Genomic DNA, 24,678 nt, shown 5'->3' with positions numbered 1-24,678 from the left:
TGTGTTACTTTTTCTTTGTTGATATGCAGCTTAAGCCTGTGTTGTGAGTACTACTGTGATTTATCATTTAGATTAATATTACTCTTCTTGCTGTTTAGCTGGATTGTAAGTACTATACACGCCTAATGTGCTACATCCAAACACACTGAATATATTATTTTAGCACAGCTCTAGTATAGATCAGATAATGGTTTCCATACAATCAATTAATTCCATGCTAGCACTCATAGATGTACATACAACTTATCACTGCAACATCTACACAGTTGAGTCCCATTCTTATGACCGCTTTCTACTTTCGAGGTTGGCAGAGCATAGCTCATGAAGGAAATCACTTGTTGTGAACTGGCTTGGTGGGCATATCAGTAGAGATGAGCAAAGTTCTTAAAAATTCGATTCGGCTGCTTCGTCGAATTTGACAAAAATTTGCTTCGGCACGAATTACTACATTTCTTTGTAAATAGCGGGTACAATGACAGAGAACGGTGATTGCACTGCAGCAAACTCCCCCCCCCCTTCCCCGTCATTGAATCCCTGATCGCTGATTGAGATGAATATTAAGGCCTTTCAGGGGTTGATCACAAATAAAAAAAAATTAATCATACTTACCTCATCTATGTGAGTGTGAAGTGGCCATCTAGCTTAAACATCCAACGTGAAATCTTGCACGCCGTGTAATGATGTCATCACGTCGGGCAGCATGGTGACGTCATACGTGCATGGGATCTTCAAGCAAGAAGGCCACTGCAGCCTCTTTGTGCTCAAATGGACGAGGTATGTATGACGCGACAAATTGAATTTTTCCTGAAATTCGAATCGAAGTCCACTTTGTGAACTTTTATTCTCTCAACACTATATATATATATACAGTACAGACCAAAAGTTTGGACACACCCTCTCATTCAAAGAGTTTTCTTTATTTTCATGACTATGAAGGCATCAAAACTATGAATTAACACATGTGGAATTATATACATAACAAAAGTAGCCACCTTTTGCTTTGATTACTGCTTTGCACACTCTTGGCATTCTCTTGATGAGCCTCAAGAGGTAGTCCCCTGAAATGGTCTTCCAACAGTCTTGGCGGAGTTCCCAGAGATGCTTAGCACTTGTTGGCCCTTTTGCCTTCACTCTGCGGTCCAGCTCACCCCAAACCATCTCGATTGGGTTCAGGTCCGGTGACTGGGGAGGCCAGGTCATCTGGCGCAGCACCCCATCACTCTCCTTCATGGTCAAATAGCCCTTACTTTCAAAGTTTTCCCAATTTTTCGGCTGACTGACTGACCTTAATTTCTTAAAGTAATGATGGCCACTCGTTTTTCTTTACTTAGCTGCTTTTTTCTTGCCATAATACAAATTCTAACAGTCTATTCAGTTGGACTATCAGCTGTGTATCCACCTGACTTCTCCTCAACGCAACTGATGGTCCCAACCCCATTTATAAGGCAAGAAATCCCACTTATTAAACCTGACTTATTAAACCATTTCAGGGGACTACCTCTTGAAGCTCATCAAGAGAATGCCAAGAGTGTGCAAAGCAGTAATCAAAGCCAAAGGTGGCTACTTTGAAGAACCTAGAATATGACATATTTTCAGTTGTTTCACACTTGTTTGTTATGTATATAATTCCACATGTGTTAATTCATAGTTTTGATGCCTTCAGTGTGAATCTACAATTTTCATAGTCATGAAAATAAAGAAAACTCTTTGAATGAGAAGGTGTGTCCAAACTTTTGGTCTGTACTGTACTGTATATATATATATTATATATATAAATAAAAGGTGTGCAATTGGCTGTCTGCACACATATATAGAAGGCAGGTAGCAAAAAATGGAAACTGCTCCATCAGCAAGGGGTTAAATGAATGTTATAGGGATTTTCCAGGATTTTCATATTGATGTCCTATCCTTAGGTTAGGTCATCAATATCAGATTGGCGGGGGTCCGACTCCAGCCACCCCGCTGATCAGCTGTTTGAGGAAGCTGGTGGGCGCTGTGGCTTTCTCACAGCTTGTCATACTCAGCGCTTACCATTGTATAGTGGCTGTGTTGAATAGGACTGAGCTGTGCCTAGGCCATGGGACCAATCAACGCAACATCACTGGCCAAGGAAGAGGTTGGACTACCTCCAATCTGATATTGATCACCTATATCCAGTGATGGACTGGGTTGCCTAGGGCCCACCAGTAAAATTCATTCCGGGGGCCCACTATACAGATACATGCAAATATTACCCAGTCACACAAAAGCAGACAGCAGCAAGATGTTACTAGGTGATTCATTAGAAGGGAATGAGGATACCGGCTGGCCTGCCTCGCTGTCTAGAAGTCATCTCAGCCAACCAATGCATCTATAACTAGAAAAGCTACAATTTCTGGGGAAATTGTGTGAAGTGTTTTTGCCTCCACCCGTAGTCTACAACTGGAGTGCGCGGAGTAACTGGGTGGAGTGGCTTGAGTAACTGTTGTGTGGTTGGAGTGGCTGGAGTAACTGTGGAAAGTTTGGACTGGGCAGAGTAACTTTATGGAGTGGGCAGAGTAACTGTGTGGATTGTTTGGAGTGAGTAAAGATAGTAAACATTACACTAACCAATTGATTGATCAAATTTAAAAAGTGCACATGGCACTTGATAGAGTGAGAAATGCATTTCAACTTTTATTTATTTATATAGCACATTTAATTGCAATGTTGTTGCCCAAAGTGCTTCACAGTTACATGAAAACATACATTTATAAAAAAAATTAGCAGTCGATTTGTGTAGGTGGGCTTGAAAATGAGAGTGGTGGCGTTTAGAAATCATGTCCTGATTTTTCAGCTCACACTCTAGCTTTTGTCACTCTGCTGGCTGCTCACACACCTGGGTTCCTATGGCAACTCACTCTACAGCAAGGCCAGAGAAGAGCGGTTAAAAACAAACTGCTCCAACTTGCTCACTTCACTGGCGGTTACCATCTTCAAACTGTTGTAGTTAAAAAATCCTACAGTGAAGAGCTTTATATTGTGAGAATCACAAGACCCAGACCTACATTTTGATGCCTAGTTTGTCTCTGAATTATTAAAAATTAAGGCACAGTCGCAGTTTAGAAATTGTCCTTCAAATTTGAAGTGGCTAGAGGGGAGTTTCAATCAATGACAATGGGCGGCGTGAGTTGCAAACAAATGGTCATATTGTGAAAACTATCAGTTTAGTGGCAGCAGGGATAGCTGAATGTTTTGATATAAGATTTGTGTAGGTGGGTTTGAAAAAGCTCCCACTCTAGCTTTTGTCAGCTCCCACTCTAGTTTTGAACATTCCGCCATTCATTCCCATGGAACCAATTTCGCAAACAAAAACGCAGATATTTCGTGAACCATTCGGCAAAATGTTCCACAAAGTAATAGCACACCAATCGGGAACAATCCGCAGGTTTCGGTATATTACTGTCTATGTAGTGTAAAAACTGTGGGAGGTGTTAGGGTGGTAAACTTGGCTATAATAATAAACATATATATGTGAGATAACAATAAGTGGTCTTGCCATGCAAGAACACTTAATAATACACTGTAAAATAATCCACCCAGTTTTTGATATGAACATAGGCTGGTTGAGTTGCTGTACTATATGCCTATCTATATGTAGTGCTGTTACTCTTCTGTGCTATGTATCATTTGTGCAGGAGGTGGGAGACTAGGGGCCCATCGGGGGATTAGCCTGTACCCCTGTGGGCCAGTCCGAGGCTGCCTATATCAAAATCCCAAAAACCCCTTTAAGTTTTAGCAGTGGGTAAAACAAGACTGAGAATTATTCCCCTTTGTGCTATTTGTAAAGGAAGAATTCATCATCTTGGCATCACTTACTATCGTGCTTCAGTACTTGCTATGTGATCCAATCGGTTGTCTCAGTAAACTACAAGCTTCAAGCAAGAACCCTGGTCTCCTGGCTTTCTTCAAGATTCAACTTAACACTACATTTTAAAAAATACTTAAAATTGTGAAGTTTTTCAAGCAATATACTGTACTCAGTCCATGACACAGTTACAAAGACGTTTACCAGTAGTAACAATAAGAGAAAGGTCACACATAAGGTAAAATATACAGAGATTATACATTGGTAGCATATCAGTAGGATATGGCAGTAATGTCAGATAGGTGTGAGTCCTTATGTGCCTACGTGAATGAAAAATCTATAAGATATTAATCTTGAAAGGTGGGGAAGCAAAAACAAAAATGCAACAATGAAAAATTGCCAGATTCTTAAGGGGTTAAGAAACTGTATTGCCTTGATTACAGACTTCAAATTGATCTTATGTAGCCTTATTCTGCCATTATGTGTTACTCCCTTCCCCTCCCTCTACTAATGCTTTTAGGTTAGCGAAAAGGGGGGGGGGGGTAGAGTTGATTTGGTTGTAGTCCAAAAAGGAGCTGTGACTATTAGCAAAGTTGCTTAATTTTCTTTACGTTACGAAGATTTTTCTTATTAAGAGAAGAATAATACCTTTAAAGGCGTGTCTCACTTCAGCAAATGGCATTTATCATGTAGATAAAGTTAATACAAGGCACTTACTAATGTATTGTGATTGTCCATATTGCTTCTTTTGCTGCTGGATTCATTTTTCCATCACATTATACACTGCTTGTTTCCATGGTTACAGGCCACCCTGCAATCCAAAAGCAGTGGTCATGCTTGCACAATATAGGGAAAAAAAGCACCAGCCTATGTGTGCTCCCACGGCCCTGGCCACCTGAAATGCCGGCGCTTTTTCCTATAGTGTACAAGCATGACCACCGCTGATGGATTGCAGGATGGTCGTAACCATGTATAATGTGCTAAAAAAAGAATCTAGCAAGCAAAGGAGGCAATATGGATAATCCCAAAATATTAGTAAGTGCCTTGTATTAACCTTCCCTACATGATAAATGCCACTTGCTGAAGGGACATATCCCCTTTAATGAAAGCAATAAACCTTTTTACTTTAGATGCACTGTAGCGAAAAAGGGCTACAGAAATAACTTAAATTTAACATTTTTCTAGGAAGATTTATTTTGCATGAGTACCTCTTTAAGAGGTTAAATGAGGCTATTTTATCTCCCAGCTTTAGGCCGAATGCACATGGCCGTGGAACACGGCATGGCATCCTGCTGAGAGCTGAGATCATACGAGTGTATTACTGTAGTACAGCGGCGGCATGAAGCGCACGGCGTCAGAGCAACCAATGACGCCGTGCGCTCCTGCTCTCAGCAGGATGCCAGGCCGGGACACCACGTGTTCCACGGCCATGTGCATTCGGCCTTATTCTGCATATTGTAGAAGTGAACTCTATCCCTCGGGAACTTGCAGTCTATATTTATAGCAACTTCAGTCCAACATCCACAAGCTAAAATCAGTAATGTCAACAGTGAAGTATTGAGCGCACTAAACGCAGTGTAACCCTTTTCTTTTGTTTCTTGTGAACTTCAGCACAAAAACATGATTGCCATTAACCCCTTTCCCTTCATTGTTTGCCTGCTCACCGTGGACAGCGCAGCCGTGAGCCGTCCTATTCACTTCTACGGGGACGCCTATTCAAGTGTATACTACAGAGCCACCCCATACAAGTGAACAGGGCGGCTTGTAATTACATCTGCATACCGCTGAGATGTCTACGGAGAGCAGGAAAACAGTGAAGGGAAGGCTGCGCTTGCACAGTGTGAAGCCTTCTCTTCAGCCAGGTGATTGGCTGTGGTGTCAGGTTTTGGACCTCCGCCGATCTGATATTGATGACCTATTGTGAGGATAGGTCCTCAATATTAAAATCCCAGAAAGCCCCTTTAACACTTTATAGGAAGTTTTCACCCATATGCTACACAGGATTGCCCCCCTTCCCCAACACACATCTCACATTTTTTTAAGCCCACGATAAATATAAATCATTCTATCAAATTGTAAAGTGTATCAATTGTTAAAAAAAAGATGTCTACCAATTTCCATTCTAACAGCATGCAGTCTCACAGACACATAAAAAAAAGCTTCAGCTGCATCACAGTCTTCCTTCTGCCCCCATTCTTCTATTTACTGTATTACACTAGATGGATTATTTAATGACTGAGGAGTCTGCAGTCAGTGAAAGGGAAACTACAGGCTCTTAAAGTCTTAAGGTCAAGCGCCGTAAATCCAGGGTTTAAAGATGGCGCCCACTCAGAAACTGGGCAGGCGCCATATCTACCCGGTGCCTGATGTTTTATACTCCAGACACCCAGAGGTGATGTCAATGATCAGCAATTAACAACAATTAACAAACATATCAATTTCGACCATGGCTGGGAGGGAGTGCTGAGATCAGAGGAGATGTTTAGTTTTTGTGGCAGACTTGGGCCTTATGAAGGCTCCCAGGTCTGTCACAGCGATGTTCCTATGGAGCCCTGCCTGGGGCAGGGATCCCTAGCAACATAGTGAATCTCCCAAAGACTCCAATGGTAATTCATTGCAGTCTATGGGAGAATTGATCAGACGGTAGCATGTTAAAGTCCTCTAGCGGATGTTTAAAAAAGTATTTAAAAAAGTAAAAAAGTTTTCTAAATCTAAAAAAATATGTATAACAATTAGGGATGAGCATAAAACTTAAATTTAATACTGAACAGAGCGGGAGCTCCATACAGTATTAGAATGTATTGGATCCAATGAGCCAAGGATCCCACTCCTTACAGTATCAAAACAAAGTTTTATGCGAATCAACTTCGGATGAAGCATCCAAAGTCGATTCGCTCATCCCTAATAACAATTAAAATCACCCCTTTCTCTATATTATAAATAAACAATAAAAAATAAAAGATCATAGATATCACCGAATCCAAAATTACAATACTATTAAAATATAAACATATTTATCCCTTACAGTGGACGGCATAATGGAAAAAAATCACAAAGGCCGATTTTCAATTTTTTCGGCACTTCACCTTCCCCAAAAATTTTATAAAAAGTGATCAGAAAGTCATGCACATTCCAAAAAAACAACAACACAGATCAACTTGCAAAAAATAAGCCTTCACATAGCTTTGTAGGTGTAAATATTAAAAGTTATGGGTAACAGAATATGGTGATGCAGAGAAAAAAAGTGTTTGTTTAAAAAAAAATAATTAAGTATTAAAACACAAAAAAAAACCTAGAGATGTGGTATCACTGTGATTGTACTGACCAAGAAAATGAAGGTAACAGGTCAGTTTTTTACCACATAGGGAATGCTGTAAAAAACAAAACCCACACTACTATGGTGGAAATGCAGTTTTTTTTTTATTCCAATCCATTTAGAATTTTTTTCCAGCTTCCCACTATATCATATGCAATATTAAATGATGCTATTAGAAGCACAACTTGTCCTGCAACTTGTCCTCATGTGGCTATGTGAATGGAAAATTTAAAAAAGTTATGGCTCCGGGAAGCCAGGGAGTAAAAAACTACAATGCAAAAATGAATACTGGCCCAGTTCTTAAAGGGTTTCTATCACTTGGTATGACATAATTAGCTGTCAGACACTAGCGATCTGCTAGTGTCTGCTCTGGCCAACCATCCTACTATAATCACTTGTGGGGCAGCGGTTTTGCTAAAAAACTAACTTTTATAAATATGCTAATGAGCCTCTAGGTGCTATGTGGGCGTCATTAGCACCTAGAGGCTCCGTCTACCTTCATACACAGCCGCCGCCCAGCGCGTCCCTCCAGCCCGCCCATGTCCTCCTCCGTGTGACGCAGCGGACGAGTTCTCGCGCATGCGCCGTGCGCGGCTGTATTCGGCGCATTTGAGATCTCAGCTCGGAGCGGTCAGACATTCAATGCGCATGCGCCGAATACAGCCGCGCATGCGCATTGAATGTCTGACCGCTCCGAGCTGAGATCTCAAATGCGCCGAATACAGCCGCGCACGGCGCATGCGCGAGAACTCGTCCGCTGCGTCACACGGAGGAGGACATGGGCGGGCTGGAGGGACGCGCTGGGCGGCGGCTGTGTATGAAGGTAGACGGAGCCTCTAGGTGCTAATGACGCCCACATAGCACCTAGAGGCTCATTAGCATATTTATAAAAGTTAGTTTTTTAGCAAAACCGCTGCCCCACAAGTGATTATAGTAGGATGGTTGGCCAGAGCAGACACTAGCAGATCGCTAGTGTCTGACAGCTAATTATGTCATACCAAGTGATAGAAACCCTTTAAGGACCCGTAACCTCTTCTGATATGTCTAATTTCTAAATGTCGTACGCGCTGTAAAACGCTCAGGTGAGAACACTTGCCCATAGGGAAACATTAGTTTTTGCCTGTTGAGCGTTTTACAGCGCGTAGGAACGCGCTGTAAAACGCTCAGGTGTGAACCTAGCCTTAGGGGGTAAGGCCATACAGCTCACAAACAGATAGCATTGTCCCTCAACCATGAGGAGACAATGAATTTTAGATAAGCTCTTTTGCTTGCATCAATTGGCAATACTGTTGGTTCATAAAGGATTGTTGTGCATGAAAGCTTTAATAACTTCTTGTACAATAGGACAGTTCAGTCTGGGAGTGCTCTTTTCATGTTGGGAAGGTACCTTAATCAAATTTTTCGGTGCCAAGGTCTGTTGCTCCTTAACCACCTCCCGACCGCCTAACGCACGGATGCGTCCGGAAGGTGGTTGATTCATTCCTCCTGGACGCATCCGTGCGTCATCTCGCGAGACGCGAGATTTCCTGTGAACGCGCGCACACAGGCGCGCGCGCTCACAGGAACGGAAGGTAAGAGAGTTGATCTCCAGCCTGCCAGCGGCGATCGTTCGCTGGCAGGCTGGAGATGTGATTTTTTTAACCCCTAACAGGTATATTAGACGCTGTTTTGATAACAGCGTCTAATATACCTGCTACCTGGTCCTCTGGTGGTCCCCTTTGTTTGGATCGACCACCAGAGGACACAGGTAGCTCAGTAAAGTAGCACCAAGCACCACTACACTACACTACACCCCCCCCCGTCACTTATTAACCCCTTATTAGCACCTGATCACCCCATATAGACTCCCTGATCACCCCCCTGTCATTGATTACCCCCCTGTCATTGATCAACCCCCTGTAAAGCTCCATTCAGACGTCCGCATGATTTTTACGGATCCACTGATAGATGGATCGGATCCGCAAAACGCATCCGGACGTCTGAATGAAGCCTTACAGGGGCGTGATCAATGACTGTGGTTATCACCCCATATAGACTCCCTGATCACCCCCCTGTCATTGATTACACCCCTGTCATTGATTTCCCCCCTGTAAAGCTCCATTCAGACGTCCGCATGATTTTTACGGATCCACTGATAGATGGATCGGATCCGCAAAACGCATCCGGACGTCTGAATGAAGCCTTACAGGGGCGTGATCAATGACTGTGGTTATCACCCCATATAGACTCCCTGATCACCCCCCTGTCATTGATCACACCCCTGTCATTGATCACCCCCCTGTAAAGCTCCATTCAGACGTCCGCATGATTTTTACGGATGCACTGATAGATGGATCGGATCCGCAAAACGCATCCGGACGTCTGAATGAAGCCTTACAGGGGCATGATCAATGACTGTGGTGATCACCCCATATAGACTCCCTGATCACCCCCCTGTAAAGCTCCATTCAGATGTCCGCATGATTTTTACGGATGCACTGATAGATGGATCCGATCCGCAAAACGCATCCGGACGTCTGAATGAAGCCTTACAGGGGCATGATCAATGACTGTGGTGATCACCCCATATAGACTCCCTGATCACCCCCCTGTAAAGCTCCATTCAGATGTCCGCATGATTTTTACGGATGCACTAATAGATGGATCCGATCCGCAAAACGCATCCGGACGTCTGAATGAAGCCTTACAGGGGCGTGATCAATGACTGTGGTGATCACCCCATATAGACTCCCTGATCACCCCCCTGTCATTGATTACACCCCTGTAAAGCTCCATTCAGACGTCCGCATGATTTTTACGGATCCACTGATAGATGGATCGGATCCGCAAAACGCATCCGGACGTCTGAATGAAGCCTTACAGGGGCATGATCAATGACTGTGGTGATCACCCCATATAGACTCCCTGATCACCCCCCTGTCATTGATCACCCCCCCTGTCATTGATCACCCCCCCTGTCATTGATCACCCCCCCTGTCATTGATCACCCCCCCTGTCATTGATCACCCCCCCTGTCATTGATCACCCCCCTGTCATTGATCACCCCCCCTGTCATTGATCACCCCCCCTGTCATTGATCACCCCCCCTGTCATTGATCACCCCCCCTGTCATTGATCACCCCCCCTGTCATTGATCACCCCCCTGTCATTGATCACCCCTCTGTAAGGCTCCATTCAGACATTTTTTTGGCCCAAGTTAGCGGAATTATTTTTTTTTTTTCTTACAAAGTCTCATATTCCACTAACTTGTGTCAAAAAATAAAATCTCACATGAACTCATCATACCCCTCACGGAATCCAAATGCGTAAAATTTTTTAGACATTTATATTCCAGACTTCTTCTCACGCTTTAGGGCCCCTAGAATGCCAGGGCAGTATAAATACCCCACATGTGACCCCATTTCGGAAAGAAGACACCCCCAGGTATTCCGTGAGGGGCATATTGAGTCCATGAAAGATTGAAATTTTTGTCCCAAGTTAGCGGAACGGGAGACTTTGTGAGAAAAAAATTAAAAATATCAATTTCCGCTAACTTGTGCCAAAAATTTTTTTTTTCTATGAACTCGCCATGCCCCTCATTGAATACCTTGGGGTGTCTTCTTTCCAAAATGGGGTCACATGTGGGGTATTTATACTGCCCTGGCATTCTAGGGGCCCCAAAGCGTGAGAAGAAGTCTGGTATCCAAATGTCTAAAAATGCCCTCCTAAAAGGAATTTGGGCACCTTTGCGCATCTAGGCTGCAAAAAAGTGTCACACATCTGGTATCGCCGTACTCAGGAGAAGTTGGGGAATGTGTTTTGGGGTGTCATTTTACATATACCCATGCTGGGTGAGAGAAATATCTTGGTCAAATGCCAACTTTGTATAAAAAAATGGGAAAAGTTGTCTTTTGCCAAGATATTTCTCTCACCCAGCAAGGGTATATGTAAAATGACACCCCAAAACACATTCCCCAACTTCTCCTGAATACGGCGATACCACATGTGTGACACTTTTTTGCAGCCTAGGTGGGCAAAGGGGCCCATATTCCAAAGAGCACCTTTAGGATTTCACAGGTCATTTACCTACTTACCACACATTAGGGCCCCTGGAAAATGCCAGGGCAGTATAACTACCCCACAAGTGACCCCATTTTGGAAAGAAGACACCCCAAGGTATTCCGTGAGGGGCATGGCGAGTTCCTAGAATTTTTTATTTTTTGTCACAAGTTAGTGGAAAATGCTGATTTTTTTTTTTTTTTTTTTTTTTTTATACAAAGTCTCATATTCCACTAACTTGTGACAAAAAATAAAAACTTCCATGAACTCACTATGTCCATCAGCGAATACCTTGGGGTGTCTTCTTTCCAAAATGGGGTCACTTGTGGGGTAGTTATACTGCCCTGGCATTCTAGTGGCCCAAATGTGTGGTAAGGAGTTTGAAATCAAATTCTGTAATAAATGACCTGTGAAATCCGAAAGGTGCTCTTTGGAATATGGGCCCCTTTGCCCACCTAGGCTGCAAAAAAGTGTCACACATCTGGTATCTCCGTACTCAGGAGAAGGTGGGGAATGTGTTTTGGGGTGTCATTTTACATATACCCCTGCTGGGTGAGAGAAATATCTTGGCAAAAGACAACTTTTCCCATTTTTTTATACAAAGTTGGCATTTGACCAAGATATTTCTCTCACCCAGCATGGGTATATGTAAAAAGACACCCCAAAACACATTCCCCAACTTCTACTGAATACGGAGATACCAGATGTGTGACACTTTTTTGCAGCCTAGGTGGGCAAAGGGGCCCATATTCCAAAGAGCACCTTTCGGATTTCACAGGTCAATTTTTACAGAATTTGATTTCAAACTCCTTACCACACATTTGGGCCCCTAGAATGCCAGGGCAGTATAACTACCCCACAAGTGACCCCATTTTGGAAAGAAGAGACCCCAAGGTATTCGCTGATGGGCATAGTGAGTTCATGGAAGTTTTTATTTTTTGTCACAAGTTAGTGGAATATGAGACTTTGTATGAAAAAAAAAAAAAAAAAAAAAAATCATCATTTTCCACTAACTTGTGACAAAAAATAAAAAATTCTAGGAACTCGCCATGCCCCTTACGGAATACCTTGGGGTGTCTTCTTTCCAAAATGGGGTCACTTGTGGGGTAGTTATACTGCCCTGGCATTCTAGGGGCCCAAATGTGTGGTAAGGAGTTTGAAATCAAATTCAGTAAAAAATGACGAGTGAAATCCGAAAGGTGCTCTTTGGAATATGGGCCCCTTTGCCCACCTAGGCTGCAAAAAAGTGTCACACATCTGGTATCTCCGTACTCAGGAGAAGGTGGGGAATGTGTTTTGGGGTGTCATTTTATATATACCCATGCTGGGTGAGAGAAATATCTTGGCAAAAGACAACTTTTCCCATTTTTTTATACAAAGTTGTCATTTGACCAAGATATTTATCTCACCCAGCATGGGTATATGTAAAAAGACACCCCAAAACACATTCCTCAACTTCTCCTGAGTACGGCAATACCAGATGTGTGACACTTTTTTGCAGCCTAGGTGGGCAAAGGGGCCCATATTCCAAAGAGCACCTTTCGGATTTCACAGGTCATTTTTTACTGAATTTGATTTCAAACTCCTTACCACACATTTGGGCCCCTAGAATGCCAGGGCAGTATAACTACCCCACAAGTGACCCCATTTTGGAAAGAAGAGACCCCAAGGTATTTCGTGATGGGCATAGTGAGTTCATAGAACTTTTTATTTTTTGTCACAAGTTAGTGGAATATGAGACTTTGTAAGAAAAAAAAAAAAAAAAAAAAAAAATCATCATTTTCCGCTAACTTGTGACAAAAAATAAAAAGTTCTATGAACTCACTATGCCCATCAGCGAATACCTTAGGGTGTGTACTTTCAGAAATGGGGTCATTTGTGGGGTGTTTGTACTGTCTGGGCATTGTAGAACCTCAGGAAACATGACAGGTGCTCAGAAAGTCAGAGCTGCTTCAAAAAGCGGAAATTCACATTTTTGTACCATAGTTTGTAAACGCTATAACTTTTACCCAAACCATTTTTTTTCTACCCAAACATTTTTTTTTTATCAAAGACATGTAGAACTATAAATTTAGAGCAAAATTTCTATATGGATGTCGTTTTTTTTGCAAAATTTTACAACTTAAAGTGAAAAATGTCATTTTTTTGCAAAAAAATCGTTAAATTTCGATTAATAACAAAAAAAGTAAAAATGTCAGCAGCAATGAAATACCACCAAATGAAAGCTCTATTAGTGAGAAGAAAAGGAGGTAAAATTCATTTGGGTGGTAAGTTGCATGACCGAGCAATAAACGGTGAAAGTAGTGTAGGTCAGAAGTGTAAAAAGTGGCCTGGTCTTTCAGGGTGTTTAAGCACTGGGGGCTGAGGTGGTTAAACTTGGCTCAGAGTGTCATCATAAGGGAATGTCATTGCATATCTCCAGCGTGTCTTACTCAGGTAAACCCTGTACTGTCAGCTTCTTAATTGGGTTTCTAAGTAGTATGGAGAAATGGCAGTCTATCTCCCTGTCTGTCACTTGCATTTATAAGTAGGCGTTTAGTCAGGCCAAAACTGACTGGTAACTAACTACCATGGAGGCATAGCGTGTAATTTGGGTGCTAGCCCACCAAGTCCGCGGTGCAGCCAATAGTTTGTGGGGCATAGCTCTCCCTATTGGAGATTCGGCGACGGAGTGGGTTGACCCCACAGTGATCCGAAAAGGCGCTTGGCAGGAATTGCGACTGTCCAGTCGGAAGCGGAACTTGGGCGCAGCCGTTGCAAGTGGGAACTCCCACTGGGTTGTGATATATAGCCTCGGTTTGTAATGTATCCAATAGGAGTGCCAAGTGTTATCTACAGATACTGTCAACAGGGGAAGGCCATGATATCTCCTGATGGATTTTCAGAATGGCAGCTGTTGAGGTGTGCTCCCCTGAGGAGCAGACTGTTGTGTTTTAATATGATTTCAGGTGGAGAAATGTCCAGAGAGACAATGAATGCCCTTGATCTAATAAGGTGACCAGACATCTGTCAAGACCCATCATGAAGGCACCAGATTATCCCCTCCTTGTGAAATCCCAGATGACAATCAGAACCATCCATGCATAAGAAGATGAATACAACAGATTGGCCAAAAATGCAACATAAATGAGCTTATAATGTATTGTGTTGGTAACTTTTTATCATGTTTTCTTTTCTCATTGTAAACACTCCAACACATAGACCAGGCTTCCAACATAGTGTGTCAGTATAATGAGTCGGTTACAGGAAAATATGTCTCTTAGCCAGAACCTCAGCCTAATGACCACACAAATATGCCTAATAATTGGATATACTGTAGTGTATATTGATATCCAGTGATATTCACCCGTTGAGTGATATCAGTATGGCCAGTAGCCATTTGGTCATTGTGTCACTTGTTAGCATTCAAAGGCAGGAAGGGCACATTGTAAAAGCAGTTGGACAACATTCTCGTGGCCAAAAGATTAAGAAGAGATTTGGGTGGTCACAGGGTGAAGTCCATGGAGGGGGCTGGAGCACATGAACATATAGGTGACATGAAGCTTGGGAGTCTCTCTCTCTCTTTCCTTTCAGCCCCTTGGACCAACAGCACTTCAGGAGCAAGCTAGTTATATGTCTGCTTATGTGTATATGTATATAATTTCCCAGTAGACTTTATATGTGTACATACAGATATTTGTAGTCTGTGATTGTATTACCAGTAGATTATATATGCTGTTTATGCATGAGTCTCTATATGTACATGTACTAATGGTCAGGTACTGGATGTGAGTTAGTTAGAAGAGTATATCCAGTAGAAAGTATATTGGAGGAATCTGTATATACTTTATATACATACACATTATTAGCCACATTTGCTTAGCATCCAGGGACATCCGGAACGGAGACAGCTGTTTGTGGTGGTGTCCTCTATGTACTGTGTTGTATCTGTATCTTTATGTATAATGTCCATTGCTTTGTCATCTCTATGTTATCCGTAAAGTATCTGCGAGGGTTGTATGTTACTCCTGGGGTGTATGAAGGACTGGAGGGGTGTATATAATACACAGAATAAACGGGTTTTATAGGAGACAAAGACAACAGTCTAGGAGTAGAATAGAAGGGACGGAATACGGAGATAGACATACATCGCTAATTTCCGATAGGCAAACCTCCCTTCATCAATTCCCCATAATAGCCTCTCCCAGACCAAGATAACTAAGAGCATGATTTCATTTTTAGTCATATTTTACAGTTTAACCGTACACAAAAAATTTAAGGGGTTTAACTGGGGTTTGTGATGAATACACAGTGGCTCAGTGATTAACACTGTAGCCTTACAGCATTGGGAGTTCAAAACGGGGTTCTCTACCTTTTTTATATTGATGATCTGTCCTCTGGATAAGTCATCAGCATCTGATCGGTGGGGTCCCAGGTGTCAGACTCCCGCCGATCAGTTGCTTGAGAAGGCAGCGGCGCACGCAGTAGCTCCACAGCCGTCTCACAGCTTCCCGGAGACCAGTGACGTCACGACTATGTCACGTGGCCTGGGTAGAGCTTAGCCCCATTGAAGTCAATGGGGCTGAGCTGCATCCAGGTCACATGACATAGTCATATCATAGTCGGTACTGCGAGCGCCGTTGCCTTCTCAAACCAATCAGATACTAATGACCTATCCAAAGGATAGATCATCAGTACGAAAAAGGTAAAGAACCCCTTTAAAGCAAAGACAACATCTGCATTGACTTTGCATATTCTCCCTGTTAGTGCTTATCTCCTATGGGTACTCCCTTTGCTGACCATGCTTTACAAGAAAAAGGTACACGTATGGCAGGACTTAACTTTTTGCAGTTTGCAATTTTGCAGTGCTAGCTTGCTTATGCACCATAATATTACAACATGCCAGCTGAGCTTGGTGTGTGGTTTATTCGTGTTTCCTGCATACATGGTATAATAAGGGTCAAAGACAGGCTATTGGTTATCTAACAAAAGGTTATATCTGCAAAAGCTCATTTGACTGATCCACATATCATAGCTATACCAACATGCTTGTATAAAATGATGTACTCTAAGCCATTTCGGGGGCTGAGCTCACTAGCTCAGATTTTCTGTGGATTCCACTCTATGCATTGTGCATTTATACGCTGCAGATATTAAATCTGCACCATGAGTCAATGTCCTCCAGATTTCAACACTTTTTTTTAAAATTAAATCTGAGAAATATGTAAAGAAATATTATCTGTGTCTCAGTAGATCAGCCATATTACTCATCCTCCTCATTACTATCCTATGTTTGACTATAAGACAACTGGCTGCAGCAGGAGCCTCCCCCCTCTGCCCTGTCTGCAGTAAAATAAAAAGATTGCTAAGTCCCAACTGTCCCGAATTTGTAGAGACTGTGCCTGATTTTTAAAGACAGTCCTGGCAAATGCAGGCTGTCCTGAGCTGAAAATGGGGCTTTCGGTATCCCTGCCAATAAATGGAACGCTGAGGGCTCTTCAAACAGCTAAGTGGCAGAAGGGCTGGAAATTGGACCATAACGATCTGATACTTATGACCTACCCTGAGGAAAAGTAATCAATAAAGAAAAACTGGACAATCCCTAAAATGGCTGCATCTTCACAGACAATAGTACAATGAGCAGATTACTTCAATTTACTGTGAGAACTCAGGAAAGAAGGGGATAAAGGGATCTGTATGTGACATTCCCTATATACAATAATAATAATCATTGTGACATCACTGGAGTTGTGTTACATCACTGGGATCATAACTGTGCCGACCAAGAAACCTACCTGAATAAGCTGCTGTTTGAGTTTTTGCATTTCCGAAATATTCAACTCACTGAAAAGATCAGAAACAGGATGCAGCGACTCCCCTTTTCGAACTGCAGGAGTCCGATAGTCGCCATTCAGTTTTACAATAGGGGGATGGATGTGTCCATTCATTTTGTCCTCATTATTGGATTCTCCATCCTCAGAGAATTTCAGTCCATCTACTGTAATATTAATGTGGTTATTATACATGCTGTCGTTGATATTTATGTATTGGGAGAGTTCTTTTCTGAGATGAATTTTTTGTTCTCTCTCATTTTTCAAGGTGTCCAGGGCTTCTTCCAGCTGATGTTCAGCGATCTCCTTCAATCGAATTGCGTCTTCCAGCTGACTGTTCAGCAGCACTGTCTCCTCCTCAAATCGCTTAATCTCATGTTTCAGGCCTTCATATTCCACCTGAATTGGTCAAAACAGAAAACCAAAAGTCACATTACAGAAATGAATGACATCATTGTTGTTCTGTGCCTACAGATAATTTTGACAGACTGCTTTTGGTCTAGAGTACTGAGGCTTGTACTCCAAAACATCTCAGAATGAATAAATTGCCTTGTTGCTCTTAGCAACCAGTCATTGACCACTTTTTTTTTTCACCAATGCAGTTTAAAAAATAAAAGCTAAATTCTGATTAGATACCAAAGGCAACAAAGTCACTAGTCAAGTAAGCAATATGAAGAATGTTACGACTAAGGACATCTGTCTGAAACGCGTCAACAACCGCTTCGTGCAAGGTCCTGTTTTTATTTGGATTTATGTTACGTTCAATAAAGAGGAAGTTTTTACTGAATATCATTCCAGTGCTGGATATTTTTCCTTTCTTAAGCAATATGAAGAAGTCTGAGGGTACATTTACACACAGTAGCTTTCATAAGATTTTTCATACAAACAAGTAATAATTACTTATGTAACAGTGCTATGGCTTCATGGCACACCACTACCAGAAGTGACATTATGTGTGGGGGTACTCCCTCTGGCACCACTGGTGAGAAGTAACCACAAAGCTATATTATTATTTTATTCATTTATATAGTGTCTACATGCTCCGCAGAGATGAACAGAGATTAACTAGTGTAGACACCAACAAATTTGGAAACCCTTTAAAAATCTGGCACATGTGATCATGCTCTTGACTAACAAGCACAGATTTTCCACCGTAAATTATATATAGGGGAAATAATTGACATTACCAAACCACTGGAGTAATTAACTTAATGAGACATTTGTTCTTCACAAACAAAAACCTAAAAGGTCGAATGCAGAGAAGATGCAATCATGGTAATTACTCTTCAAACTTGGTTCATCTCTTGAGAAAATCCTCCCTCAACATGTATCTCTAAGATTCTTCTGGTCTCCTGTCTTCAGACTTTTTTTTTTTCACTTCTTATCAGTAGGACCATTTGTTAAATGGAAATAATTGGATATCTCCTGAGAACTGAGTTTTCCTCTGAGACACAGATACTAGTTTTTGAGTGAAATTTGATATATCTGCTAATTAAACTCTTGTGTGTTATGAATGGCATCCAGCTGGCAAATATGTGCACATATATTAGACTAGGAATGTCTCGAAATGTTGACCTTGGTAATTCATGTTTTTAAAGGCCCTTTGACATAGGATAATGCCCAGACAATTATCAGGAAGAAACTGAACATTCTCAAAAATTGCCAGATCGTGGGCAGAGGTGATCTGTCAATCATCTCCTCTGTACAATTGCTACTATGATTGCTCGCCTCCATACAGATTCATTGTTTGCCATAGGCACCTGTGGAAGAATCCATGCTTACCTGCTTCATAACGTCGCCGTGCCTCTCTTCAGTGGTCTTCTGGTCTTTACCCTGTAAACATCTTGACAGGTTGGGTCATGTGCGCTGCTGCAGCCAATGACTGCCTTAGTGTTAACATGTTCCCAAGAGGTACACCACTGCTAGTTCATGTGCCGCTTAGGGACACGTCATCACTGAGGCCAGTCTTTGGCTGCAGCGATGCACTTGACTGTGTCCTTGTAGAAGTTGACAGATTGGTACTGGAAAACCAATGAAGAGAGCCAGGGAGCCAGAACAAAGTGGCAGGGAGCAGGTAAGTATGGTACAGGTACAGCTGGCTGGAGTGCAAATAAAAAAAACTCAGCTGGACAACCCTTTTAAAAAAAGTACTGCATTTTTAAAAAATGTATTTTATTTTACATATATTGCTAACTCACCACAAGTATTCTAGCAATGTAATTTGTTACACCCTAACTTACTTGCATCCACACATCTTGAACCTTTTCATTATGGAAACCTGGTTATGTGACCTCAAGTTTGACCAGCAGCCCAGAGCTTGCTCTGATGTGTAGACAGGAACTCTGTCTCTCCTGTGTGACTGACTTTCTGTGAACTACAGAATAATATCATCACCTATCAAATCCCCAGCTGCGGCTCTCAGGCCCCTTTCCCCATTTTCCTCTGTATATCCCGGTATTCTGTTGACAATATATTGTCTTCCCTATCTAAAGGACCAAGAGTGCAGATAAACAGTAGGTAAATGTATACCTTGATTAGCTGCAGTTATATAAACCTCCTGACTCTCGCCACCTGTCTATGCCATCGCTGTGTGCTGACTCTCCAGTGTAGTTCTATGGGATGTAGTTTTGTACTGGTCTCCCTGCCTCCTGCATGTAAAAACTGACAGGGAAGAGGGGGATGACAGGACAGAGACAGCAGACAGGCTCAAGCTACATCACATATGAATACACAGAGAGACTGCAGTGTGAGGGGACACTGATCTGTTTGGCTACCCTCAGAGCAGTGCAGTGTTGCGAGATTTCGCCCCTCTGTCTCTGCAAAGCCAGGCATGATGGGAAATGTAGAATTCATTAGGAAAACTATATCTGAGGGGAAGAAGTAATCAATATGGCTGCCAACCCACAAACTGCATCACAAGACATATACAACAGCCTCTATCTTATCTTATTCTGTAATAACGTCCTATATGGGCAAAGAAAAAAGTCCTGGAGTGCTTCTTTAAGGCAAAAAAACTCCATAATTACAATAGCAAAATATTATTTTTTTTTATTTCCAACCATATACAGTAAATGTATTCATAGGCTCCCATTCACCCAGTATATAGAGTCTCATGGTCAGTGTCCCAGGCAGTTAGTCAAAGCATTAGCTTACTTTCAGACATCTGTTCCCAGGAATAAATTACACATAACTAAAATTATTCATGTTGCTTACCGGTTTTGTTGCTCTTCTCTGTACTGTATTTGGATAGATTTATCAAATGTCATGTAAAGAAAAACTGGCTTAATTGCCAATAGCAACAAATCAGATTCTACCATTCATTTTTCAGAGCACTTTTGGAAAATGAAAGGTGGAATCTGGTTGCTATGGCCAGTTTTGACAAAATCTCCCGTGACTCTTTTCATTGGCTCTACGAGTGTTTTCTCACCAAGTACACACAGACCCTTCTGTTCTAGTAATTCCCATTTTAGTCCTCCTAGGACATATCATGCATGCCGATTATTATTACCAAGATGCAAAACTTATTTGACAAGTGAATGCCCCATGAACACTCAGTATGTCTAGGTCAGCTTGTAATTCAGAAGGTAGGTCAGAGTAATCAGAGGGACATTATCAGGGGCGTAGCTAAAGGCTCATGGGCCCTGGTGCAAGAGTTCAGCTTGGGCCCCCCTTCCCTCAGTACTTTGTGGCAAGGGACAGGGAAACAAATAGCCCTCATGCCACCTGAAAAATTGAAACGGCATGTACTTTCTATAATTCCAGTGTCCTATTACAGTTGCAAGAAAAAGTATGTGAACCCTTTGGAATTATATGGATTTCTGCACAAATTGGTCATAAAATGTGATCTGGTCTTCATCTAAGTCACAACAATAGACAATCACAGTCTGCTTAAACTAATAACACACATAGAATTAAATGTTACCATGTTTTTATTGAACACACCATGTAAACATTCACAGTGCAGGTGGAAAAAGTATGTGAACCCTTGGATTTAATAACTGGTTGAACTTCCTTTGGCAGCAATAACTTCAACCAAACGTTTCCTGTAGTTGCAGATCAGACGTGCACAACGGTCAGGAGTAATTCTTGACCATTCCTCTTTACGGAACTGTTTCAGTTCGGCAATATTCGTAGGATGTCTGGTGTGAATCGCTTTCTTGAGGTCATGCCACAGCATCTCAATCGGGTTGAGGTCAGGACTCTGACTGGGCGACTCCAAAAGGCGAATTTTCTTCTGTTTAAGCCCTTCTGCTGTTGATTTACTTCTATGCTTTGGGTTGTTGTCCTGTTGCAACAATCATCTTCTGTTGAGCTTCAGCTGGTGGACAGATGGCCTTAAGTTCTCCTGCAAAATGTCTTGATAAACTTGGGAATTTATTTTTCCTTTGATGATAGCAATCCGGCCAGGCCCTGACGCAGCAAAGCAGCCCCAAACCATGATGCTTCCACCACCATACTTCACAGTTGGGTTGAGGTTTTGATGTTGGTGTGCTGTACCTCTTTTTCTCCACACATAGTGTTGTGTGTTTCTTCCAAACAACTTAACTTTGGTTTAATCTGTCTACAGAATATTTTGCCAGTACTGCTGTGGAACATCCAGATGCTCTTGTGCAAACTGTAAATGTGCAGCAATGTTTTTTTTGGACAGCAGTGGCTTACTCTGTGGTATCATCCCATGAAATCCATTCTTGTTTAGTGTTTTACGTATCGTAGATTCGCTAACAGGGATGTTAGCATATGCCATAGACTTTTGTAAGTCTTTAGCTGACACTCTAGAATTCTTCTTCACCTCATTGAGCAGTCTGCGCTTTTAGAGATACTTTTATAACCCTTTCCAGCTTTATGCAAGTCAACAATTCTTAATCGTAGGTCTTCTGAGAGCTCTTTTGTGCGAGGCATCATTCACATCAGGCAATGCTTCTTGTAAAAAGCAAACCCAGAACTGGTGTGTGTTTTTTATAGGGCAGGGCAGCTGTAACCAACACCTCCAATCTCATCTCATTGATTGGACTCCAGTTGGTTGACACCTCACTCCAATTAGCTCTTGGAGATGTCATTAGTCTAGGGGTTCACATACTTTTTCCACCTGCACTGTGAATGTTTACATGGTGTGTTCAATAAAAACATGGTCACATTTAATTCTTTGTGTGTTATTAGTTTAAGCAGACTGTGATTGTCTATTGTTGTGACTTAGATGAAGATCAGATAACATTTTATGACCAATTTGTGCAGAAATCCATATCATTCCAAAGGGTTCACATACTTTTTATTGCAACTGTATATGGCACAAGGGTCTTTGGGCCCCCTCAGGCTCCTAGGTCCGGTAGCGACTGCTACCTCTGCACGCCCTATAGCTACGCCCCTGGACATTATATGAATCCTTAACATACCGGATTAGGAGAAGTTTACTATAAGTTTGTATTATCGGAACACATTAGCAAGGCTGACAGCAGCATACCTGGTTTTGCTTTAAGGTGGACACTAGTTTCTGTAATGTGATGTTCTCTTCCTCCAGCTCTGTATAATCCTGGAGGAGTCTGGCTTCTCGGAACTTGTACTCTCGGATCTCTTCCTTCATCCTCATCCTCTGCAGCTCCAAAATTTCGTTTGTCTACAGAAGCAAAAGGAAAAGTATTATGACATAGTGTATACAATAGCTGGTTAGAGGGCGCGATACATGAAACTACATATTTTGGTGACGCTTATCTCAGAGAAAGCAATAGGATGACACCAGATGGTGTCTGATAATGTCTAGGACCGGCACTGGAGTCTAATGAAGTCACTGGTGTTAGCTGTGGCTACACAGTGATCTTGGCCGGGACATCATATGACCAAAAGTCACTGTTTAGTACTACGGCCACTAAACTAAATAATTGGGGTTACCCCAAGACTCACAAGTTGCATAAATCATGACCCCACAATCACAAAAAAATCCATCAATGTTGGACTGCTATTAGTTGCAGGGCAACCCTATTTAGTTCAATGGCTGCATTACTACAAAGCGATCCTTGTTTGCATGATGGGTGTTGCAGCCAAGATCAGTACTAAGCCCAGCCTTAAGCCTCATTCACACGTCAGTGTTTTGGTCAGAGATTTCCATCAGTGATTGTGAGCCAAAACCAGAACTGGAGCCTATACAGACATGAGGTATAAGGGAAAGATCTGCTCCTGTTCAGTGTTTAGATCTACAGACCACCCCAAAAATCTTTATTATTATACTCTTATGATAATGGGAGTAACTGGGTGTTTCCAAAAAAAAAAATCAAACGTGACAAGTTATATAATCACACGTGATATCATATTGGCAACATCTTGCAGTCTCATAATTAGAACAATGTGCATTTGGACTAGAATCTAAGTAATCAATGTCCAAATACTGGACTCTAATGCTACTTTCACACTCGCGTTTTGGCTTTCCGTTTGTGAGATCCGTCATGGGCTCTCACAAGCGGTCCAAAACGGATCAGTTTTGCCCTAATGCATTTTGAATGGAAAAGGATCTGCTCAGAATGCACCAGTTTGCCTCCGCTCAGTCTCCATTCCGCTCTGGAGGCGGACACCAAAACGCTGCCTGCAGCGTTTTGCTGTCCACTTGACGAAACTGAGCAAAATGGATTCGTTCTGACACACAATGTAAGTCAATAGGGACGGATCCGTTTTCTCGGACACATTGTGGCACATTAGAAAATAGATCAGTCTCCCATTGACTTTCAATGGAGTTCATGACGGATCCGTCTTGGCTATGTTACAGATAATACAAACGGATCTGTTCATGACGGATGCATGCGGTTGTATTATTGTAACGGATCCGTTCATGACAGATGCATGCGATTGTAGTATTGTAACGGATCTGTTTTTGCAGATCCATGATGGATCCGCCCAAAAAGCGAGTGTGAAAGTAGCTTAATTTGAGCACGTACACCTAACATCTGGACCGATTATGTGATAAACATTTCCTAGAATTCTGGGAATATAAATATATATTTGCTCACACCACATATTTCTCAAACTCCTCCATCCATCTTCATTGTGTCCAAAATTAGAAGAAATACTCCCTTTTTCCCCACAAAAAGTCTGAGCACAATTACAGATGACCTTTAGAATGTGCTCTAAGGCCCAGTTATTGTGTAATGAATAGAATACCTGATAAACAGCAAATAAGGATATGAATCCTATTGAAATTAGAAAGGTTCATCTATAAGGTGTGTCCAAAAGTTTGGACACACCTTCTCATTCAAAGAGTTTTCTTTATTTTCATGACTATGTAAATTGTAGATTCACACTGAAGGCATCAAAACTATGAATTAACACATGTGGAATTATATACATAACAAACAAGTGTGAAACAACTGAAAATATGTCATATTCTAGGTTCTTCAAAGTAGCCACCTTTTGCTTTGATTACTGCTTTGCACAATCTTGGCATTCTCTTGATGAGCTTCAAGAGGTAGTCCCCTGAAATGGTTTTCACTTCACAGATGTGCCCTGTCAGGTTTAATAAGTGGTTGGGACCATCAGTTGCGTTGAGGAGAAGTCAGGTGGATACACAGCTGATAGTCCTACTGAATAGACTGTTAGAATTTGTATTATGGCAAGAAAAAAGCAGCTAAGTAAAGAAAAACGAGTGGCCATCATTACTTTAAGAAATGAAGGTCAGTCAGTCAGACGAAAAATTGGAAAAACTTTGA

General features: G+C 41.9%; 1 protein-coding gene across 1 annotated transcript in view; it reads right to left on the bottom strand.

Moving 5' to 3' along the window:
• Nucleotides 1-24,678, bottom strand: part of BICD1 (BICD cargo adaptor 1) — a 381,554-nt gene that overhangs the window by 79,457 nt on the left and 277,419 nt on the right. Inside the window, 2 exon segments of the mRNA XM_040438955.1 lie at nucleotides 16,955-17,389; nucleotides 22,449-22,601. Of these exon segments, the coding sequence (XP_040294889.1) occupies nucleotides 16,955-17,389; nucleotides 22,449-22,601 (588 nt within the window).

Source organism: Bufo bufo, chromosome 1 (genome assembly GCF_905171765.1).
Source record: "Bufo bufo chromosome 1, aBufBuf1.1, whole genome shotgun sequence".
In the NCBI taxonomy this organism is placed as follows: Eukaryota; Metazoa; Chordata; class Amphibia; order Anura; family Bufonidae; genus Bufo; species Bufo bufo.
This window is presented reverse-complemented; position numbering and strand designations above follow the sequence as displayed.